This window comes from Dermacentor silvarum, chromosome 1 (assembly GCF_013339745.2).
Source record: "Dermacentor silvarum isolate Dsil-2018 chromosome 1, BIME_Dsil_1.4, whole genome shotgun sequence".
Taxonomy (NCBI): domain Eukaryota; kingdom Metazoa; phylum Arthropoda; class Arachnida; order Ixodida; family Ixodidae; genus Dermacentor; species Dermacentor silvarum.
This window is the reverse complement of record NC_051154.1, coordinates 380442330-380465235: the sequence shown is the minus strand read 5'-3', so window position 1 is coordinate 380465235 and position 22906 is coordinate 380442330. Positions and strand designations below refer to the sequence as shown.

The following is a 22906-nucleotide window of genomic DNA, read 5'->3' as shown; positions in this document are numbered from 1 at the left end:
TTGGCAATTTATATCTTTTTTATTACATACATCTCGTTAATAAAACTTTTATGCGTGAAAAGTGCATTAATTCTGCTTTTTGTTTATGCATTACACAAAATATTGGGTGCAGTAGTTCCTTCAGAAAAAAAATCTTGTGTAACCTACAAAAAAAAAAACACCTATTTTCCCCGTGGTAGGGAAAATGTTAAGGGCCACACGAAATGAACAATGCAGGTGAGTCCGTGCTCTTACATTTTATCACCTAACTAATACAATTTTAAAGTGAACCAATCGCAATCTGAAACCAACCGCAAACTAAGTTGCTGGCCCCATTTACGACTAGCTCGGGCAAATTGAGCCACACGCAAAAATTTGCTTGCCACCCGCAAAAATCAGCAAAATCACATGCACGGAATTATTGATGTGCCCTTCCAAAACGTATTGCAAGAAATTGCCCCCCGAGGAACAACTTTTCAATGAGGGGTGCATGCACTATTGAACAGCCCACTGACGATAATCACGTGACCCTGCGGGCGCAAAAAGCAAATGAAAGGCCCTCAACGACACTCGGCTCCTTCCCTCTTCGTCATCTCCTTTCGCTCTCGCATATAGCATCGGTCAAACTCAAAATATGCCTCCCTGCTTTCAGCATGCTGCATGTTCTTTCTGTCACATTTATTTCTGTGGCAAGGAATTTACGTCTACTGTCATTTGGTCCTAGGAGATCATTTATCATGTGAAAATACAGACAAATAGAGGCCTCAGGAGAGCAGGGTATGAGATTTGCTGTGTGCATGGGCGATGGCATCACCTAAGACAGAGACGAGATTGTGCATGGTGACCCATGTAACATGCACACACCTTCAAACACAGTACAAACAGAAATTCTTAAAACACAAATGAAAGATAGACATTTCACTGTGGACTGATATGCTGAGCTGCACATGAGTGCTAATAAACTTCTCAAACGAATGACAAGCGAGAAAATTTCTAAACGCCCTGGCATCTGGAAGAAAAAAAAAGTTGACTGATTGGTGGGGCTTAATGTCCCGCAGCAACATAGGGGTTATGGGGAAATGCCATAGTGACATTTAGACGCTCCGGGACGTCGCTTCTGCCGCTGGGGGATTATGCTACACACGTGTGGTATTTGAATGTTTGACCGAGGCGCGCGGGCGCCATCACTCGAGAAAAGAAGAGGAAGAACAAGCTGGGCTCGCGCTGTGAACCTAACCGGTCAGCGCTGCAACCGCTGTTGTAAATACAACCTGTAAATAGTTGCCCGCCTTACTGACTCGTTCGTCGCGTAACAAAAGCCTGAACTAAGACCACCTGGATTTCCTTAATGTTCATTAAATCCTTGGTACAACAAAGTTTTTGCATTTCACTCCCTCACTTGAATGCGAAAAAAGTTCTTGAACAGCACTCGTAAGTCATGATAATGAAAGTGCATCGGATTCCACTAAGAGAATCCTGTTATATATCATACAATTCAATTTTTCAGAGCAAGAAAAACAGGAGACTTTTATATAACTGTAAGCACATGATTTGAACCTTTCCGTATTTTGAGGTGCATAGTACTGGTTGATGTTATAGTCCACCAGTATTATGCGCTATCGAGAGAAAATGAGCATGAAGTTTCAAAACTGCTATTTTTTTACTATGTTTGCACACCACATTACTGCAAGAACAGCAATCTTTTCAGCAGATGCAACATTTTGCACCTGTTTTAGTAATGTGAAATGTTATTGTTGAAAGAAATTATTCCATACAGAAAAAAGTTAAATAATTGACTTCGAAACACACCTGTGGCATGCTGGTAGAGAAAGAAAAGAACAAAATGGGGCAAATGAAGAAAATAGATGTTCTAGTAACAAGAGTGCAAAATAATGAGACCAGGCTATAAGTTCAGTTACAGGACATGCACATAGTTCTTTAGATAGTAGGAAATATGGATATACAACAAAAGAAGGCAGGAAGAGTAGCTGCAGTCGAGTCCCGCCATGCACAAGGAAAATGCACAATTGTTTCAGAAAGCTTGCAACTTAAGAGACTGTAAAGCAAAATATTGTCTTCATAAAGTGATTCATCAAGGTCTTGAATTCATTCTACAATAGAAGACTTAATCAAGCAAAGAAAACCACAGATGAAGATAGCAAATCACCTCAGAAAACGGATGAAAATATGTCATCAGTACATTGGCACAGCTTAAGAATCCTTTGTCCCATTCAATGTTCTCAAGAATTCAAGTGCTTAGGCAAGCTGGTGCCCTAGTGAATTAGAGGGCTATACTATTGAGAGTGTACCAGGGTCCAGTAAACTGTGTCGACAGAGTGGCACATAAAGGTAGGCATCAGTGAGTTCTGCAGGAAAACCCAATAAGATAGGCCAAACTGAATTTGATTGCATGTTGAAGTACAATTTAACAACTTTTTTATTAACCTTGGCTGTGGTACCAGTAATCACCAATTATAAATGGGCAATAAGACAGCAATGAGAGTTGGTAGTACAGTGTAGACCGCTTATAACGCAAGTCGCCGGAGTCACGAATATCCGCACTATAAGCGGTACCGCACTATAACCAAAGCAACAATTTTCAAGGCCCGCACATATACGAAACATGTGCACCGAGCCGCCACGCGTATGCGACAGTCGAGGAATGCGGCTAGAACGCTTGCATTCAATTTACAGACGAATCTCGTTAATTCGAACCAAATCACGCGGCGGCGCCTCCGACCGGCATTGCTCCAGCACCGCCATAGAGTAACAGCTTGGGAGAGACCCCTCAATGTCGCGCGCGAACAAAAAAAGAAAAAAAAAGAAAGACACGGCGGAAATTTCACCCTCTCTCAAATGGCAAGGTCACCGATTCTGCGTTGCACCGGAACATGCGTGTACGTGCCGACGTCTCAGCCACACTACAGTAGCCACGCGTAAAAAATGGCAGTGAACCCTTTTTTCTCCTTTACGCTTCCTCTACTTTTTAGTCACGTGTTGACCTCGCATGCTGCGGCTACGGCGCAGAGGGAAGCAGCGGCGCTGTCCCAGGCCGGCCAACAAAACTGCCCCCCCCCCCCCACGCCGGCAAACGCCCGCCTCCCGATAACGGCAGAAAACGAAACTTCGGGGAGCTGGCGCCGGGCCGGCTGGAGTGGCGGCGCCTGCGGCTGCGCACGGTGACAGTCGAAAGTGAGGGAGCTACGAGGGAGGGCGAGGGGAGCCACCACAGCGGCGGAGTTTACGAGGCGAAAACCGCTTCCCTGCCGCCCTCCTCCCTCACATTCCATGGTCTCCGCGTGCGCCCTTCGCCGTGCCGTGTCGGCGCCGCCCGTTCCCTCCCAGAAGTTTCGTTAACTGCCGTTATCGTGAAGCGAGCCTTGGCTGGCGTTGGCAGTTTCGTGGCCCTCGCTCGCTATGCGCGCCGTGATATTTTCTCGCACTCAAGGTTCTGGTTTCCGCCTCACTGGCTGTTCGTTCGCACCACGTGCCCTTCTCCTCCACTTTGTCTCTCTTCCTCGAGCACTCCTTGGGGTGCCCGTTTGAGGGGAGCGTACGCTGTCTCCACTAACTTCCGTACTCCCAGGCAGCCACACTGTAACCGGTATTTCGTTTCCCGTAACTGCACTATAAGCGATACGTGTATACATGGAGTGCTATGTGAAAATTAACGGGAGTCTAAAAAGACTGCACTATATCCGGTCCTGCACTATAAGCGGTTACGTTATAAGTGGTCTATACCTGTACTGTAATTTCACAGTGGTGGCACCAATTCTGTCCCTTGCTCATGCTACTTTCTCACTTACGAATACTTTTTTTCTCGGTAAAAGTAATGCTGTAGGTATTTCAGAGCACTAACTAATTATAATTAGCTTGAGTTTGTATTTATGCTCTTTTAAAGCTGGCTGCTCTGCTGACAAGCAAGAAAAAACATGGCATTCTTTAACGATAGCTTTTGGGGATAGAATCACTTCAGCGAGGTTTTGGGAGACTCGGCATCGGACGATCAGGATGTACAGCCGACAGCGTTTTTGGTGCTAAGCCAAGCTCGCTATCTTTACAGTGCCAAGAATGCTTTCAAGCTGCTACTTCGACGCGTACGGTGTTGAATCCTGAAAAAATCTAGCAAAAGTGATATCCCCAAAGATGATTGCTGGAGAATACCACCCCCCGAGCAGAAACTTATCAAGAGTGAGCACTACTTTAAAGGGTTGAGACACCTGGATTTAGCACCCCTTCCGAGGAGCTTGCCGCTCATAGTTCTAGGAGAATTCGACATATACTCACAGGATCCAACAAATCCTAGCTTCTTGTGCAGTGCAACAGATGCAACTGCTCGTACAGTTGAACCCACTTATAACAATACCCGTTTTAACAATACAGTTTGACCTCGATATGACAAACTTCAATAGAATGAAATTCTCGATATAATAAATTATAACTTCTTGTCCATTGAAAACAATGTCTTTTGAATTTCACTGTAACGAAGTGTATTTATATGCAATTTCAATATGACAAAGTTAACACTCCCGCCACGAAGAAATAACGAGGCAATAAATGGAAACTTCTGCAAGCGCAGACGGTCAAATGGTTGAATTACATGTGGTTGCTTGGGAATGCACCTCTCAAAAAGTGCACACCGTGACTGGCCACCGAAACACAAGACCCTCTCGCCGTTATGTTTGGTATAAAGTGCAAGTGCGATAAGATCATATCGCAACCCGTGCGTCATATGCTGTGGGTGCGAGGGAAGAATGCACGCGAGGGTGAGATCAAAAGGATGGTGGTTTGATGTACACTGTCTTCCAGAACGCATAAAGGGGGAGAGGGGGGTGTCAGCACAGCTGAACGCATATGTGGGCCATGCATCCTATCCTGGACGTAATCTGCAACTAGGCAAGCCGAGATAGTTGGTGGCTGATGTGTATGCCGTCTTCCAGCGCGTTTAGTGCTGGAGGTTGCATAATCTTGAGTTTCAGAGATGCATCAAAGCGAGCGGCAGACAAAAAGTTTGCTCCCCTCTGCCTGCGCTTTTCATCACACCAGCATTGTGGTAGGGAATGTCTGTGGTCTTAAAGTGAGATCTGTTAGTGATATGTTTGCCTGTGCACGTGTGACACCATGCTTGTTAATTTAATCAGTAAGCAAGTATTTACTTCAATTTATACAGCCAATAAAACTACAATCCTTTGTATAGTCTAATACTTTGCTATCGCTATCAATGCTTTGCTTTTCAGGCGACGGCCTCTTTGCCTTTCGAGCGGCAGCGGAGCAGAAAGTTTCTCAGGCTTTGCTTTAAATCACCAATGTGAACATATTGTCGACACGACATGAAACCATATCTTTGAATGCCGACTCTCAAATTCAACAAATTCAGACAATTTTATGGCCTCGTTCCATGTAAGAAAAATATGTCGGTAACTGTACTTATTTGCATTTGCATAAAATGCCGAATTTCAATGTAATGCAGTAAACCATTATATCGAGGTTTAACTGTATATCGAATATAACAATGAGTAGACACGACATCGTTAACGTTTGTGTGTGTTCCATGATAAAATAAACCACTTACTACAATGTTCCCATGTTGCATTATGCCGGGTATAACAACCGGCATAACAGTTGTGTCACGGAGCGGCTTTTTTTCTAATGGTTTGGACGCTGATTAACGACACGCCGAATTACGAGCATCAAAAACGTGGGCTCCTGACTGCAGCGTATAATTTACTCGACATCGACACGCCGAATTACGGGCGTCAAAAGCGTCGTGGCCGCTCGGGGTGCCATCTCGATTCCAGATACGACACGCCGATTACGGACCGAGAAGTGTGCGTGTACGTCTGCGTGGTATGCCGGGTTCGACCTTGGCCCTTGACATTGGGAGAGAGGAGAATCTGCGGTTCTTCGTCCATGGTGAAAGGGACGCGGCCAAGACTGTTGGGAGCAAAGAGCCGTGAATTCGGAGAACTCTACATAGCGGCAGTTTCCCTACATAGGGAACTAGGGAAAGGAGAGGCTATTTAAGCGCAGGTCTGGGCCCTGCTCTGCGTCTGCAACGAAGCTCACGGTAGTTCGCCTCAAGTTAGCTCAACCTGCTTGAGAGAAGACGTCCAATCTAGTCTCCCGGGAAACCCAGCCCAGCAATTCGCATCCACCTCAACAAGATCGGCCACCAGCATTCTTCGGGAAAGCTTTGTGCGTCGACTTGATGGTTTATGGACTTGCTGCTGCTGCCCCGCCACGCGTATGACATCGTTTGTTTCTTTTTGTTTTCATTGGAACTTTGCTTTAGTCAATTACTGTTAAGTGTTATTCTTGTATATTTGATCCGAGCCCTGTTTCATATGTATATGTACTGTTAATTGCTCGTATTTATTTGTCTTCATCATTGTGTGATATTAAGTTCAGGTGTGTTAGTCTCTCTTGTGTTTTTCTTATTTTATTTTACTAACTTGTGTATATTTATCAGTCGATAAATATCTTGTTTTTTTGTTGTTGTTTACTCCCGACTCTGACTCTTTTCACTGTGTTCGCTTGAGTACGGAACGACCAACCAGCTTGTCTACTCCGTCAATCGACTTCACGCCGACGACAAATCGGGGATAGCTGTGACAAGTCGTTATAACCGGTATGATGCTTCTAACCCCAGTTGTTATAACTGGCATAATAATACTTCTGTCTAATTAAAATGTTTCTATCTTTGTCCCTTCCGTGTTTTTTGTACAATGCTGTTATAAGAATTATCGGTTAGAATAGAATTTTTTTGGCACGTGAATATTTTTGTAAGTGGGTTCGACCGGATTCATGTCTCGCACAACAGGCCTTTTCGTAAGACGAATATGCTGACAACAGTACAAGAATCAAGGCATGTCATGCATGTTGTTCCTAATAGACATGGATCAGTAACAGGTGCTACAAATCAAACTTCTGCCCGTGCTGCGAGCACTGGCCAATAGACCACTGCTATGAAACACTTTTGTCATTCTGACTAATTGAAACCAATCTTCCAATGTCTTGCAGCATTCCATCAGTCATCTCCTAGGAGTGACAAAGTAACGACAGAAGCAAATATAACTATACTCTAACTCAGTAGTTCCTTGCTGCACTGTGGAGTCTGCAGGTCTCCTTAGCCAATAGGAAAAGTGAAAGCCCTCCAAGATGTGTTCATCATGCCACATCGCCTGCTCAGCGTCTGCTCGCCACCCTGTCCATCCGTGCTTCCCAAATTGGCAGGTTCGTTGATGCAACAAATATATTGGCACTGTAACCATAAGCCATGTTTACATGAATGTGACAGTGGGGCATCACATTATCTATACTCTTTCTCAGTAGTTTGTTGCAGCCTCCCTAGCCAACAGCCGGGGTGAACAGCCCTCTATATATGTTCACCTGAGCAAGCAAACGCCTGCGGGTTGGAATTTGCTAGCTACCCTGCCATCTCTGTTATGTTCGGAGACCCAATGGTACAGTGAATGCTCGCCAGCATATGGTAGAAACGGAGCTCTTGATAACTGCATTCATGCTAGTACTTCTTCTGCATTTTTTTACTGCACCAAACACATTTAACACTAAGAACCTTGCTTGTTTTAGAAAATGTAAGGTCTTTGATCCATAGCACTCAGGAGAATTAGCTGATGCTATTTTTCTAAATGGCAATGCACTTCCCTACGACTGCTGTTACAGTGATACATGAAACGTCAGACCCACTGCAAGTGCACCACCTCTCTCTGCTTTACCATGGTTGTCACGGAGCGGCATATTTTCGAATGGTTTGGACGATGATTAACGACACGCCGAATTACGAGCGTCAAAAACGTGGGCTCCTGACTGTGCAGGCGTATAATTTACTCGACATCGACCCGCCGAATTACGGGCGTCGAAAGCGTCGTGGCCGCTCGGGGTGCCATCGGGATTCCAGACGCGACACGCCGATTACGGACCCAGAAGTGTGCGTGCACGTCTGCGTGGTATGCCGGGTTCGACCTTGGCCCTTGACATTGGGAGAGAGGAGAATCTGCGGTTCTCCGTCCATGGTGAAAGGGACGCGGCCAAGACTGTTGGGAGCAAAGAGCCGTGAATTCGGAGAACTCTACATAGTGGCAGTTTCCCTACATAGGGAACTAGGGAAAGGAGAGGCTATTTAGGCGCAGGTTTTGGGCCCTGCTGATTAGTCTAGAAGCTGAACCTATGCGCTGCTGAGAAGCCGTTGGGGGGCTAGTGCCGTCCAGTATCGCCTGGGCCGCCTGGCCACGTCGGAACTCCGAGGAACTTGTTGACGTACGAGACGTCAAACCAGCGTCTGCAACGAAGCTCACAGTAGTTCGCCTCAAGTTAGCTCAACCTGCTTGAGAGAAGACGTCAAATCTAGACTCCCGGGAAACCCAGCTCAGCAATTCACATCCACCTCGACAAGATCGGACCGCCAGCATTCTTCGGGAAAGCTTTGTGCACCGACTTCCACGGTTTATGGACTTGCTGCTGCTGCCCGGCAATGCGTATGACACAATTTGTTTTCTTTTGAACTTTGATTTCTTTTGAAATTTGCTTTAGTGAAATACTGTTAAGTGTAGTCTTGTGTATTTGATCCTCGCACTGTTTCATTTTGATATCTACTGTTAATTGTTCGTATTTATTGTCTTCATCATTGTGATATATTAAGTTCAGGTGTTAGTTTGTCTAGTGTATTTTATTTTATTAATTTGTGTATATTTATCAGCCGATAAATATCTTGTTTTTTTGTTTACTCCCGACTCTGACTCTTTTCACTGTGCTCGCTTGCGTACGGAACGACCAACCAGCTTGTCTACCCCGTCGATCGACTTCGCGCCGATGACGAATCGGAGACAGCTGTGACAATGGTACACATGTCGAGAGACCAATGCAGTTTCAGCTTACTGTCATCACTTACCAAGCAAGGGTTTATTATTCAATTAATGATGCAGTGAAAAATTTGGCTTTTAGAAAGTTCTGCCTCGTCAATGCATCACCACCAATGTTGGGGTGCCATCTGCTAGGTGAAAATCAAACTACTTTCCCAGCTCAGTGCCATCTCAATAGACACAGCTGCATGGAAACAAACCGCTGATCTCATTGGTAATGACAAAACATCCCTAATGCTTTGTCCCCAGTGTGACGTGAGACTAAGTGACAGCTGATTTTACCATTTATTTCTTGCTGTCAGGGTGGAAAGCAAGTAGCAAGCACTAATTCAGAGCAAAGCAGGTGGTCTGGGCTGCCTGGGTGATACCACATTGTTATGCAATCATAGCTACTGGTAGTAGTCGCCACAATAATTTACCGTTCACAATGTACATGCGCAGAGGGCCAAACATATCCTATATTGCAGTGACATATCATGTATTTTGGAAAGCTAAAACTCTCTAATCACACCAATAATCAGATCCTTAATGCCCAGAACTATAGTAAACCCTCATGAACTCTAAGTCTGATATTTGAAAATACTGATTAAGTCGAAATTTTTTCCTGGCTCAGTGTTAACTTCATGTATTTTTACCTCTTATGTTGAACTGATTTTGCGTTGCACTCTGGATATCGTGAGTGTGAAAATTTCAGGAAAAAGACGCTACCCAAGGGTTTTCATACTTTGTGCACCGCTGTGATATCGCCAAAATAGTGACAGAACCTCGAACAAAGTTTGCAGCGAATTCCACTTGACTCTACGCCACTGTCCGCCGTTCACGGCCAGCTGCGATCTCAGTGATAACAGACAGTTTTAGTTGAGCACCACTTACGTTACGCTCTGCTCAGATTTCATGCGCTCAGACACTGCAGGCAATGGTGCAGCTTTTGCATTTTATAAGTGCATCTTGCTGAGACATGAGTGACGCACAATCAGCTCGGTTGCAAAACGACCGAGAAGCCAAGTAGACGTGCTCTCACACTCCACTCAGTCGACTTTGTAAGCGGAGCGAGGGAAGCGATCTTGCCGCTGCCAGCATGCACAAATGCACTAGCGTTCCCGCTAAGTGGTTGTATGAAATTGCAGCGTTGGCATGACACAGTGACCAGCGCGAAACCAGAAGCCCAATGACAGAAGCTTGTGCGCTTGGGCATAAACAAAGCTCCAAACTGCATGCCTGAACACACGTATTCGATACAATATGCGTGCCTTCCAGTAGCTAATCGATTTATGCAAGGATCACTGCTGCCTGTAGATGCACGACATGGCAGGTGTCAAGTAGCACAATATGTTGCAAAAGTAATCCACCAAGAATACCGTTCCTGGTATATTGAGCTTTCGCAAAAAATTTTGTGGCTACAGGCACCTATTTTGAAAGGCTCTATGCGGTCTGTGAGTGGCCAGGAGCTCACATTCTTGTGAATTTGCTTATCTGGGAACTCCACTTACCATGAAATTTTCCCCAGTTCTTACAACTTCAAGCTAACGGGGTTTTACTATATATTCCAATGTGCAAGCTTATTGCCTGTGTAAACCTCATACCTTCAGCAATGCTGCAAGTTACTTGTGATATGCAGTACAGATTAAACTTAATGCACACTGAATATCTATACAGAAGACAACAGCAACGTAAAAGAGAAAGATGTGCAGAACCCAGACTCCTGTGGTGCCTACCGTTTAATGCACACGTGACATTGTGATAGTGTAGAATCCACAAAAATATGTGTGGACTGTGACAGATCTGTTGCCAAAAAGAGATGCCTTCAAGAGCAAAAGGATAATAGGATCTGAAAGCTGGAGCTGCGCTAAGATCTGAAGAGCCTCGGGTGTGTCTGCAAAGAAATATGAGATACTTTGTGTGACTAAGGAAGTGTACAGGATGACCATCTAATTTCTGATGCAGCTACCTTCATACCAATGCACCCAGGCCAACGCCCTCTTTCCAAATGAACTGCATAAAAAAGCATGGTGACATGACTTGCGGGATGTAAACAAGCAAAACAGCTGCACTAATCTTAAGAGGCTGAACTGTGGCCACCAACTACAATATTCCTGCTCTCAAATGATGTAAGTACTAGTAGCAAAGATTTCAATGTCGAAAAATAGAAAAGAATGACAGCAGAAACGGATGAAGAGCCAGGAACAGCAGTGACCGAAATTTGAGAAGAAATGAAGGCGCAGACAGAATGCAAGGCTGCCATGCTGTGCAGATCCCTGAAGTTGCGCCCACGCGTACCTGGGGATGTGAAACCTGCAGTTGACATGGTACTGGTGCACAAAGGTCTAGACGGGTTGAGGTTTGCTTTCATGGGCTTGTATCTGGTGTTCAAAACTGCAAGGCAACAGGACATGATTATGTTTGTGTACTAGCGAAGACTTTGCTAGCAAGATGTATCCAGAGGGCCAGAAACCTGGGAGCCAGAGGATGTGATGCCATGCCATGTTCAACAAAGTAGAAGAGGCGGAAAGACGAAAAAAATGGAAGAGGAGCTAGTGCCATTCAAAGGAGTCCTTTCCTGCTCACTAAGCAACACACACACACACAAAAAAAGAAAAACCTCTTTAGAATAAGTACACAATTCCCTCATGTAATTTCCAGTGCCTGGTCCATGTTACAGGGGATGCCCAAAAAACTTGCACCTTCTCTTTTGAAACAACCACCTTGAACTTTTTGGCAACATTTATTTTAGCTCTCTCATTGAACCTGCCACAGCTACTTCAAGTATATCCCACTGCTGAAGAAAGTGTGCAACCCCTCAGTGAGAGAATTTCACTTTCTGGCTGGCACGAGTGTCGTGCCAAACATGTTTACTCACAACTTGGCATATGCTACCAGGAATACCACTCAATGTGGGGAAATGAACAGCACTGTTTCCAACAAAACACAGTCCCAGCAAATGGGCTAGCGCAAGAGCATGCCACACACTGCCATAACAATGCATACTAGTGCAGAAGTTTTCATACTGTAATAAAAACTTCAGCACAGGTGACTCAGTGTCACTTGCAATCCAGCACTAAGTGGCAGTGTGTACAATAGAAGACGTAGTACTGTAAGCTGCTGCTAACACTGACTTTGAGCATAAGACAAGCCTGCACCTACCTTGGTAAGTATTTATTAGGGTGTAGAAAAGCTGAGCACGCATTCAATGAAGCTTGGCAAACAGGTAGCGAAGACACGACATAAAAAGAATAGGCATGTACACACTTAACGCACATTAGACACAGCCATACATTTAGAAAGCTTTACAAGAAATCTTGCAGCCAGAGAAGCTGAACAGCCTTTATCACACTCACTTCATTAGATAGTGCACTGAAATATAAACTTATCTGAGGCCATATTCTGGATACATCACATTGTTGGTTCACATTCTAAGCACACATACATTTCCTTCTAGGTACATAGTATGCCGGGCACACAATCTGCGGATGTATTCTGGGTCATGGATGGAAGCAGCCAAGGGTGTTTTGAAGCACCTCTGAGAGCAACAAATTTGGGATTTTGGAGCATGTTTGTAGCAGGAATTGCCCATTTCAGAGCAGAATATATTCGTTTTGGAGCAGCTTGGTAAATCCCAACATGAGTGAAATAGAGACAGACTATGAAAAGGTCTTCTTTATTTGACTTTGCCCAACAGTATCAAGTTACAGTAAAAGCTCGATGATACGATCACGGCTAATACGAATTTCCGGATGATACGAATTTTTCTGTGGTCCCGGCCGAGCCCCATTACTTTGCAACGTGCTAGAGAACGGTTGTTACGAATCGATTTTCAGCCTGCGTCGGTTGACACGAATAAACGCCGCCCCACCAACGGCCGCGAAAGAGAACAGCGCACATTCACGCGCTTTCTCTCCTTCTCTTTTGGTGCGGAGGCGCGGCGCCGGACAGCGCGGACTCCGCGACTGGGCGCGAAGAGTTTGAAGCGGTGGCGCTTCAAGAAATAAATGCTTTTTACGTGCATGTGCCTGAGTGAGTTAACCTCTGACTCTTTAATTTAGCTACAGTCGAATCTCGTTAATTCGAACACGCTTATTTCGAACATACCGCACACCGACAATGCTCTTAGCAGCGCGCCAAATAACGCGGGGGCGCCTCCGACCGGCATTGCTCCGACACCGCCATAGAGCAAAAGCTCAGGAGAGACCCCTCAATGCCGCGCGCGAAGGAACGGAAAAAAAAAGAAAAAAGAAAGAACCCGCGGCGGAAATTTCCCTCTCTATCAAATTGCAAGGTCACCGTTTCTGCATCGCGCCGGAACAAGCGTGTACGTGCCGACTAGAGTGTTCTAGACAACCGTATTCTAGCACACACTAGTGCCGACGTCTCAGCCACGCGGATAAAATGGCAGTGAACCCTTCTCCTCTATTTTCTAGTCACATGTTGACCTTGCACGTTGCGGCAGCAGCGCAGAGGGAAGCAGCGGCGGAGGCACAGTCGGGCCAACGAAACTGCCACACCCGCTTCCCGATAATGGCAGAAAACGAAACTTCAGCTGCGCCAGCATGGCGGCGGGCGCGCACGGAGATGTGCGCACGGAGTCGAAGGTGAGAGAGCTACGAGGGAGTTGAGAGGGAGGGCGAGGGGAGCCACTGAAGCGGCGGAGTTGATGCGGCCAAATCCGCTTCCCTGCCGCCCTCCTCCCTCACCTTCGACGGTCTCCGCGCGCACCCGTGTGCCGGCGCCGCCCGCTCGCTCCCTGAAGCTTCGTTTTCTGTCGTTATCGGGAAGCGACCGTTAGCCGGTGTGGGCAGTTTCGTGGCCCGCGCTTGCTATGCGCTTGTGCGCCGCGATATTTCACGACTCGCACCGTCCGTGCATCGTGCTATGGTGCACGAATACTTCAAAAATACGTCCTTTTAATTCAAACAAATTTTCGGGCCCCTTCGAGTTCGAATTATCGAGCTTCGACAGTAATTTTAATTGTTTCGATGATACGAATTTCGGCTAATACGAATATTTTTCGTGACCCCGTGAGATTCATATCATTGAGCTTTTACTGTACATATTGTCTGTGGCAACTAACTGTAGCCAAGAAAAAAAAAAAAAAAACGTCGGGCTTTACGGGAACGGCACTCACTCCATGTTGATGGTGGTGTTCATGGTAGTCAAAAGTGTATTTTTTGCACAAATAAATTATATTCAGATTTATTTAGTGAAGTTTTAATAACCAACTTCATTGATGTAGTATCATTACAAAGGTTGTGATGGATGTAAGAAATAACCGCTATCAGTGCAACCCAACAAGAAAATAGTGGGAGCTTGGAAAAAGTTTTAAAAATACCACGTGATAATGCACCACTGTGTCAGTGATATCAGCAGGCTGAAATGTAAACATTGTCATCTAGTGCGCTGCGCATCTTACGCACGTCCAAACAACGGCTTTGCGTTTTACAAGGACCAAAGGTAAAAGCTGAAAGTAAGTGATGCGTCAGAGAAAGAACGCAGCCACTAGTTCGCAATGCAATGAACTAGGCCCGTAGTTGACAACGTGTACATTTGAGACCACTGCGGTCCCAGGTGCGCAAACACACTGTGACAGCATATTCTTTCGTTCTTTTAAATTTCATAAGAGAAAAAAAGGACCGCACAAAGCCTATAGATTTTGTTTTAAATGCCTTTATGGTCATTTCTCGGCATCTTTCACAACTTATACATTGACATCACATTGATAAAGTTCGTTAATAAAAGCTAATTATAACTAAATAATTATTAGTACAAAAATAACCCTGTGGGTGTTGGGTTTTTTGGGAGGTGATGTACACCCAGCGTTTTTTTCTTGGATATTATAAAATGAAGGTAACAGTTTATTTTGGTTGCGGATAAATTAAAAATTACACGGATAATGGCAAATGCTAGCTTGCTGTGGCCCTCAGATTCCTATCTGACAAAAAGAAATATGAAAAGGAACATGGTGGGACAGAAGTGCAGAAACGTACCGGTAGGTCAGTGACGCTGAAAGAGTTAACAAAACATCTATGATGAGCATGAACAACGCCCATCAATATAGAGTGAGTGCTGTCCTTGATATTTTTTTTATTCTCGGTGACATTTTACTCGGACAGCCGTTAAACACGACGCAAATTATATGTGAAGTTACTTGATCATTGTATGTTTACCAGTTTTCCAGATCCCTTGAAAGGAAAAAAATACTGATATTTTTTTTACAAAGAAAGACGGAGAAGAAAGATCACTGGCATTTCACACTGCATACACACCTAATATGTATCATGGTCTATACAGTCACAGACTAATTTTTCAGACACGCACTTATTTATTGATGCCACTGCCACAGGCACTAAAGACCTGATGTACTACAACTACGACACATATTTTAGACACCTAATGCTCATTTATTGAATTTTCCAGGCTCGATTTGTGCAAGTCACGACATCAACATTGTTGCCGCGAGGGCAGTTTCTGCCATTAGTGTTTTCTCAGACTTTTTATTACTGCCACTTGGTTGCTGAAGTTGACTAATAAAACCGAAAGTTGAGAACTGAAATTGAACCTTAATTACCCATGTCTTGCGCTAGCCGATTCCAACTTGTGCCTGCAAATTTCCTAATTTCATCACCCCACCTAATTTCCTGCTGTCCTTGACTGCGCTTCCCTTCCCTTGGCACCATTCTGTAACAATAATGGTCCACCGTTTATCTGCCCTACACATTACATGGCCAGCACAGCAAAATTTTTTCAAGCGAAGCTTGTTCTGCATTACAGATTACAGTGGCGGCGTAGTCACGCAAAAAGTCACGTGTGGCGCATACCCACATTGGATATGCAGGTATGAGCCAGGCATATGCGGGTATGAGCCAGGGACAAGAAATAAGGAAAGAAAGAAGAAAGGAAAGAAAGAAGAAAGGAAAGAGCAGGTGCGGGGAAAGCTACGCCAGCGCCAAATCACGAGACGCGCGCGACCAATCAGGGTCATTTGGTGTGTTGCTGGGAGGGAGAGGGAAGGAAATGGGGTTGGCGTGTGCTCCACCGGGCTTCCCTCGCCTCAGATCAGTTTCGGCAACCGGATGGGAAGGCATCGTGTGGTGCGTTCGGCCTAGGAGCAGCTTGCATTTGAGCGCCGTCACCGCAAACTCACTCGGGAAAGGGCTCGTCATCGACATGCCGATTCTAGCATGAGGGCTTCCTAAGCCCAGGCAAAACGTCAGCGAAGAGCCGTAGACCCCGAGTTGCAGGAGCGCGATGTTGAGGCTAAACATTAGCCAAGAGCTGCTGACCCTGAGTTTAGGGCAAACGAAGCGGAACACCTGTGACAGCGTCCTCTTGTCATAAGTTTTGCTTACCCCCATTTCATCGACAGGGGGAGAGCTCTGAATTTTTTCTTTTAATGTCAACTAGAATATCAGCTACCCCCATTTGCTTTCTGATCCACACCGCTAGCTTCCTGTCTCTTAAAATTTCGCCTAACACTTTTCTTTCCATTGCTCTTTAAACGATCCTTAACTTGTTCTCGAGCTTCTTTGCTTGCCTCCAAGTTTCTGCCCCATATGTTAGCACCGGTAGAGTGCAATGATTGTACACTTCTCTTTTCAATGAAAGTAGTGAGCTTCCAGTCAGGATTCGGTAATGCCTGCTGTACGCATGCCAACCCATTTTTATTTTGTAAATTTCCTTCTCATGATCAGGATCCCCTGTGAGTAATTGACTTAGATAAACGTACTCCTTTACAGACTCTAGAGGCTGACTGGCAATAATAATTTTTGTTTTCTTGCCAGGCTATTGAACATTACCTTTGCATTCTGCATTATTACCTTCAACCCTACTCTTACACTTTCTCGGTGAAGGTCCTCAATAATTTGTTGCAATTCATCACCAGTGTTGCTCAACAGGACAATGTCATCTGCAAACTGAAGGTTGTTGAGATATTCACCAATGATCCTTACTCCTAAGCCTTCTCAGTCTAATAGCTTGAATACTTCTAAGCACGCAGTGAATAGCATTGGAGAGATTGTGTCTCCTTGCCTGACCCCTTTTTAACACGAAAGTGTTTTATGCCGGGGTCCACCAAGACTTCACTGACGTATTTCCGTCACGGAAATACGTCATAGAACATAATACAAAGAAAGAAACCAGAAGAAAAAGTTCCACAAACATGCAAAATTTGGAAATCGAACCCACGACCTCTCGGTCCGCGACGATAGATCGCCGAGCGTTTAACCCATTGCGCCACAAACGCATTCGCAGAGAGCTACACAGACGCGCCTTATATATCTAACACTCCTCCGTGTACCCGCGCTCTTGCTCGGGGCGGTGCCGCCGCCTACGAGCAGAAAAGAGAAGTACTGCATTATGACACTAACGCGCACCGACAGTGAACGCTTCGGTGGTCTCAGCACTACGACACCTCGATGCCAGCATTCGAAGGGACGCTGGCATCAAGAAGCACTACCAACGCCAGGTGGCGTTCACCGTACTCAGCACAGCGGAGCGTGGCCTCCGCAATTAGCTCTGAAAATGTTTCTGAAGTTGATCGCGGAGGCTGCAATTACGACGCGCTGTATGCGCTGATTTGACTCGGTGACGATTCAGTTACGTGCTTTGTCTTGCGCGTTGTATTAGTGTGTCAGTTACGTGCTTCGTCTTTCGCGTTGTGCTAGCGTGTGCAGCTTCCATATGCACGACGGTTGCTCATGGTCATCGACGTTGGTATAACTAAAATGAGCGACACGCTGAACAGACCATATATGTATGACTTATTTGCTCAATGGACAGTGCAGTTTTTCATCAAGGCTGCCCCATAAAAAGAGCCCAGTTCAATCTTCAACTGCATGGTCCGCATATTACACGAATGCACAAGAATTACAAACATGGGTAATGCATTCTTCATTTTCCTACAGCCAAGCTACAATGTGCCACCTATCGCCCACACTCCAGATGCCACAGCTGAAACTGACTGCCTAGGCTTGGAGTCCAGGGGTGCTATTCTGGACATCGTCAAATTATGTAATGGCGGCATTTGGAGCCAATCAGAGTGGCCATCGCAGCACTCTGGGCATATCACACCTGACAATATGGTGGAATTCAACGATGCTCAGAATAGCAGCAACTACACACAGGCTATGGCTGTGTAGCTGTCAGTGAATGCGCACATTCAGCTCAATTTAAATACTTCATTTGAAATTTGAATTTCGGTGCTGGCTGGTGCAGCTCGAAGGTTTCGTGCAGGTTAGTGCAATAGGCACAGCGCTTCCATCCCTGCTGGGTACATCCCCTATGGGGCATATCCCTTCGAGCATGCAGCAAGTAGCCCGAACAAATGGAAGTGGCCGCGACGAAAATGCTCATGGACCGGCACATTTCCGCCAGATTACTTTCATGTCCCACACTTGTTGAGTGCCTTGACCAGGGGGTCAAGCCATGAGATCAATATCTTGACACTGCAGTAAGACGTCATGCTTGATTTTTCATTGTGCAAGTATCTGTGGCAGTGATATTGAGAATATGGGCCCCGATGATCACCGGCTCAAAACTTGGACCCTTTATCTTCACAAAGAGCTCTATACTATTTTGAGCACTTAGGAAGACAGCACTGAGAAGTGCAACACCATATAAATCTACACCTTGAAAAACTGGACAAGACTTTGGAAGCGTTATAGAGATATACTCCAGTGTGGAGCATGCTTCTGAAAGGCAACTGCTAGTACCTGTCTCTGCTAGACAAGTAGTTGCAAGAAAAGATATCAATTTTCACGCTCATAAGATTAAGACCTACCAACCATCACTACCAACAAACTTTTTTCACCCTCAAGCTATCAGCTACTCTGACAAAAAGTCTGCTTTTTGTTTCACTGACCCATAAAAAAGTGCTACGTGCCATTACACTGCTTCTTCTATGTTTACTTTTTCCTTTCTCATGTGCTTTTTGTTTTATGAACTTGTAGACATACGGAGCAAAACACACATAAAAGAAATGTAGGGTTTGACGAAAACTCGTCTGGTTAGGGATGATCAGGGCACAGTTCTGTAAAAAACATGAACACCAACAACAGAAATAAAATTTCAAAAGAAACAAGACATTTCAGCTCCCCTGCGGGAGCTGAGAGCCGTTGCTATGAACAGGGCTCCCCCATATGGAAACTGAAACATCTTTTGTTCCTTTCAAGCAATTATTTATACGGTCGATGCTCCTGTTTTCTACACAACTGTGCCAACAGACATGAAAGGCAAGAAGGCACCGACGATAATGCCATCATCGGTGTATTCTTGCATTTTTATGTACTGGTATGAGTTCATGCCAACTAGCTCAACCCCGCGAGTCCTCATCTTGGCTTTTCAAATGAGTCTGTGCACTTTCTGGATGCTTTACCTGCTTAGTTGCAAATCAAGAAGGCATCATGCGGTGCAATAAAAATGAGTCATTGCTAACGAGCCAGGTTTACTGCCTAATTGTGCAGCCTAATGAAGGGAGTTTTTGCAGAAGCATTGAAATGCCACTACCTTGCCGCACTGAGGCAGTGCCAACTTACAATGTTTAATAAGGTCAAGTACAATGAGAAAGAATAAAGTTTAGATCCAATTCTAGGAGGAACATGAGGGGAGAGGGAAGAAGTTATGCATAAACCATTGATGATGATTGTCAAAGTGAGGGAAGCTCCTCGTTTGACTGTTTTGGCCACCTCTCACTGCCATCAAGCTTCTCGTCCTCTGGCTAAACCAGCTTTTTACATGCTGTGTCAATGAGCAACTCCATTTAGAGTCATATCTATAGTGTTAAACTACAGACACTGGATAAAAAAAGTTGCGGGCTGCTTCGTTAGGTGGGCTGCAATCGGAGTGAGCAGTGAGCGCCTTTAGTTGCATTCACGGCTGCTGCACTGACCCGAACGGTGCTACCTGGCGGGGGTTGGGTACATCAGCGTCTACGAGCAACAGCATTCCTAGCGATTTTTTGAAGCCAATCCCAGCCAATCATCCTAGCTCAGTGGCACCGTGCCAGCTAGGTGCATTCACGCCATTTTCTTCGCCCGTGGCAAGCCGCACTGTGTGCTTTTTTATTCAGTGGCCGTAGGTAAACAATGAGCCAAGCCAGAGCGCCAGTGTAACACACGCAACAGTGCATCCTTCTGCAGTGACAAACTAATGCAGGTGTGCATCTGCTGCGGCGAGGTTTAAGGTGTCATGAACACAATCAATCAATCGACACCACATTCACAGTTCAACCCCCGCAGCATCATAACCTATCCCCCCCCCCCCTGCAAAGAAAGCACCACTTTAAAAGCAGCTCTATGACAGCTTGATGCACTCGAAGCAAGAGAAAGAAAAATCTTTTTTTTAGTCAACATGGAGGAGCCTGTTTGTAAGCAGCAGAACAGTTCTGCAGCCATGCCTGGTACTACCCGTGTGCATTAGCCTAGACTAGAGCTACCACGCACAACAATAAGAAATTATTCTTATTAGGGAGTGATCATTTCAAGGGAAGCAGTACTCGCAAAGTTATAAGTACTGAATGCTGGGCGAGTTGGTATTCAATACGGACAAAGAACAGCGCAATAAACAAATGACAAGAAAGAAATGCGACACGAGCGCACTGTGGTTTATTGTTAGAAACACGAATGCAAACATAGCACACACCTGTGCAAAAAACTTAAAATATTAGAGACTAAATAATCAACTTTTGCAGCATCACAAACAGTCTTATGCAGCATCACAGCTGTTATTCAAACTAGACAGCACTTGAATAACTGCTTAATGAACCACAGAGCTTCTTTCAAAGAGCAGCCATCATTTAACTTGCACCTACTTTGCAAAGAATGAAAATGTCAGCCATTGCTATTGCCCTTTATTGCAGTATATGCCAAATGGTTAGCCCAGTTTGCAAACATGCAAAAAAGACTACACCTCTGCAGCCCGCCAAACCGCTATGTGGCCGCATATGCAATAACATTTTTTTGTGTTGCCAGAATGTGTTGTGAGACGTCAATAAATATGAGAAGACCATGATTTATAGTGATAGAATTCAAGCACGCCATTTGCGGTTTAAGTAAGAACTATAATCTATATAATTATTAAGTAAGCCACGAAAACCAGTAAGTGGCGCGAATTGGCAGTGAAGCCTTCGTACTTTGGTTGTAGTATAAGATTACTATACTTAAGTCAGCTGTTATTAAATACTGCATACTTATTGCTTAAAATTGAATTTCTTATATTATTATCCATGTGCGCTTTATTCTATGTGTATTACGAAGTAAAAAAGTCCACGCTAACGAGTGGACCTCGCGTCCTGCGACGCATGGCGGCGCCACACGAGTGCTGTTGCCCACGCGCGAAATTCTGAGCCCACATGCAAGCTAAAATCCATTGTTTCAGCTCGCTCAGGCCTTCAAGAGACGACATGCTTGGGACATCAAAAGCGCACACGCGTAATAGCGTCGTTTCGCTTTCGATAACTTAACTTGGCTTGACTTAAAAAACACCCTTGACTTGTTAATGACCAAAACTGTTGGAAAGAAAACCATGAAAGCACGTAGATATTATGGTAGAAATAATTTGCCGCTTTGGAGAACACAAATCACAGGAACATCCAGCTTGATAAACAATATACAGTAAAACCTCGATAATTCGAAGGCCGCCGGACTATCAAAATTCTTCGAGTTAAGCAGATTTTTGAATTAACCGAAATGAATAAAAAAAAGAAAATAAGCAAAAACTTGCCGCAAAAAGAAATCACCTTTATTTTCCATGTCCGAGAAAGATTACTCGAAGTAAACACTGATGCGGGATACTTGGCGCGGTAGTTCGCCGCCCCAAGTGCCATGCTCTCCAGCTGCCTCACAACACGTAGCATATAAATATCACCCGCACTGCACACAACAAAGTTGCGGATGATGTTCGCAGAATCTATAACTGCTGCTAAAGCGGGCGTGAGGGTGCCTGACTCCAAATATTTAAACTTGCTGGATATTCCGGCTTTCAAAAATGCACCGTCAGGGTTCCCATTGAGTTCCCCCATGCATTTTCGCACTCAATTTTTCAGACGAATTGAGACCCCAAAGTTCGATTCTCTGGACTAAATCGCTCGTTCCTAGTCACGCTACGCAATCTTGGAGGACGCTATGTTGGATTTTGCACTGGCTTGGATTCCAGTGGCTCGCTCTATGGCCTCCAAGATTGGGAGGTGGGCGATATCAATAAAGAGCTCGCGCCATCCTCCAGTCTCGGAGGCCACGCCCGCCTTCCTTGGCTGACAAAATGTTCCAGAGTACTGCACTTTTTCTTTTTTTTTTCTAGTATATGCGGTCAGCACTATTGTCATAACCATTGGTTGTGGGATGTTTTTTTTATTGCGATAGCAGCTATATGGACACTTCAAGCGGATTTCTGCCGCCGCCATCGCGAGGTTCCGTATAAAGTCCAAGGGCGATGAAATCGTCGCCGGCGCGCCGTATGTGCGCGTGAAAACGCGCGGGGGATGCGCGCTTTCACGGAGAGCGAACACACCAGCGGAGCGGAGCACAAACACGACTTCCACCGTCGCGCCAAAGGCCGTGGGCGTATGGGAGGGAAAGAGGGAGGGAGGGAGGGGGGGGGCGACGCTTTGCTGCGGCTCCAAATGCGTATCTTGCAACCAAGCGCAAGGGGAACTGGCGACGCAATCTCCCACGCGAAAGGAGGAAAGCGGGAAGGCAGAGCGGGAGGGAGGGAGGGGTTGTGGCTTCTGCTCTGTGAGCACGTGTCTGTGAGCAATTTTGCGCGGCGCCGGGCGGTCGGGCACACCGTATCTTGAAAGCGATCTGCAACACAGCTCGTACCTTTGTATGCGCTGTGCTGAAAAATAAAAAATAACGGGACCGCTCAAATTCTTCGAATTAACCGAGTTCAAATTATCTAGGTTTTACTGTAATACTTATTCCCACCTACGGCCACACATGTGGACTGCCTACCATATAATTACTATTGCACTCACCTATCACTGTTTCCAGCATGCTTCCAGTGAACCAACACATCCACATTGTAGATTTTAAAAACTCTGATAAATGTTACGCAGTGTTTTG

The 22906-nt window shown here is 45.3% G+C and overlaps 1 protein-coding gene across 2 annotated transcripts in view; it reads right to left on the bottom strand.

The window, feature by feature from the left end:
• LOC119437494 (uridine-cytidine kinase 2-B-like) overlaps positions 1 to 22906 on the bottom strand; it is a 96260-nt gene that overhangs the window by 66004 nt on the left and 7350 nt on the right. The window contains exon 3 of one of the 2 annotated variants that reach the window (XM_037704500.2): positions 11136 to 11231. The exons of the other annotated variant lie outside the window; for it this stretch is intronic. Coding sequence (XP_037560428.1) covers positions 11136 to 11231 — 96 coding nt within the window. The remainder of the gene's footprint in view (positions 1 to 11135; positions 11232 to 22906) is intronic. 2 annotated transcript variants of the gene reach the window in all.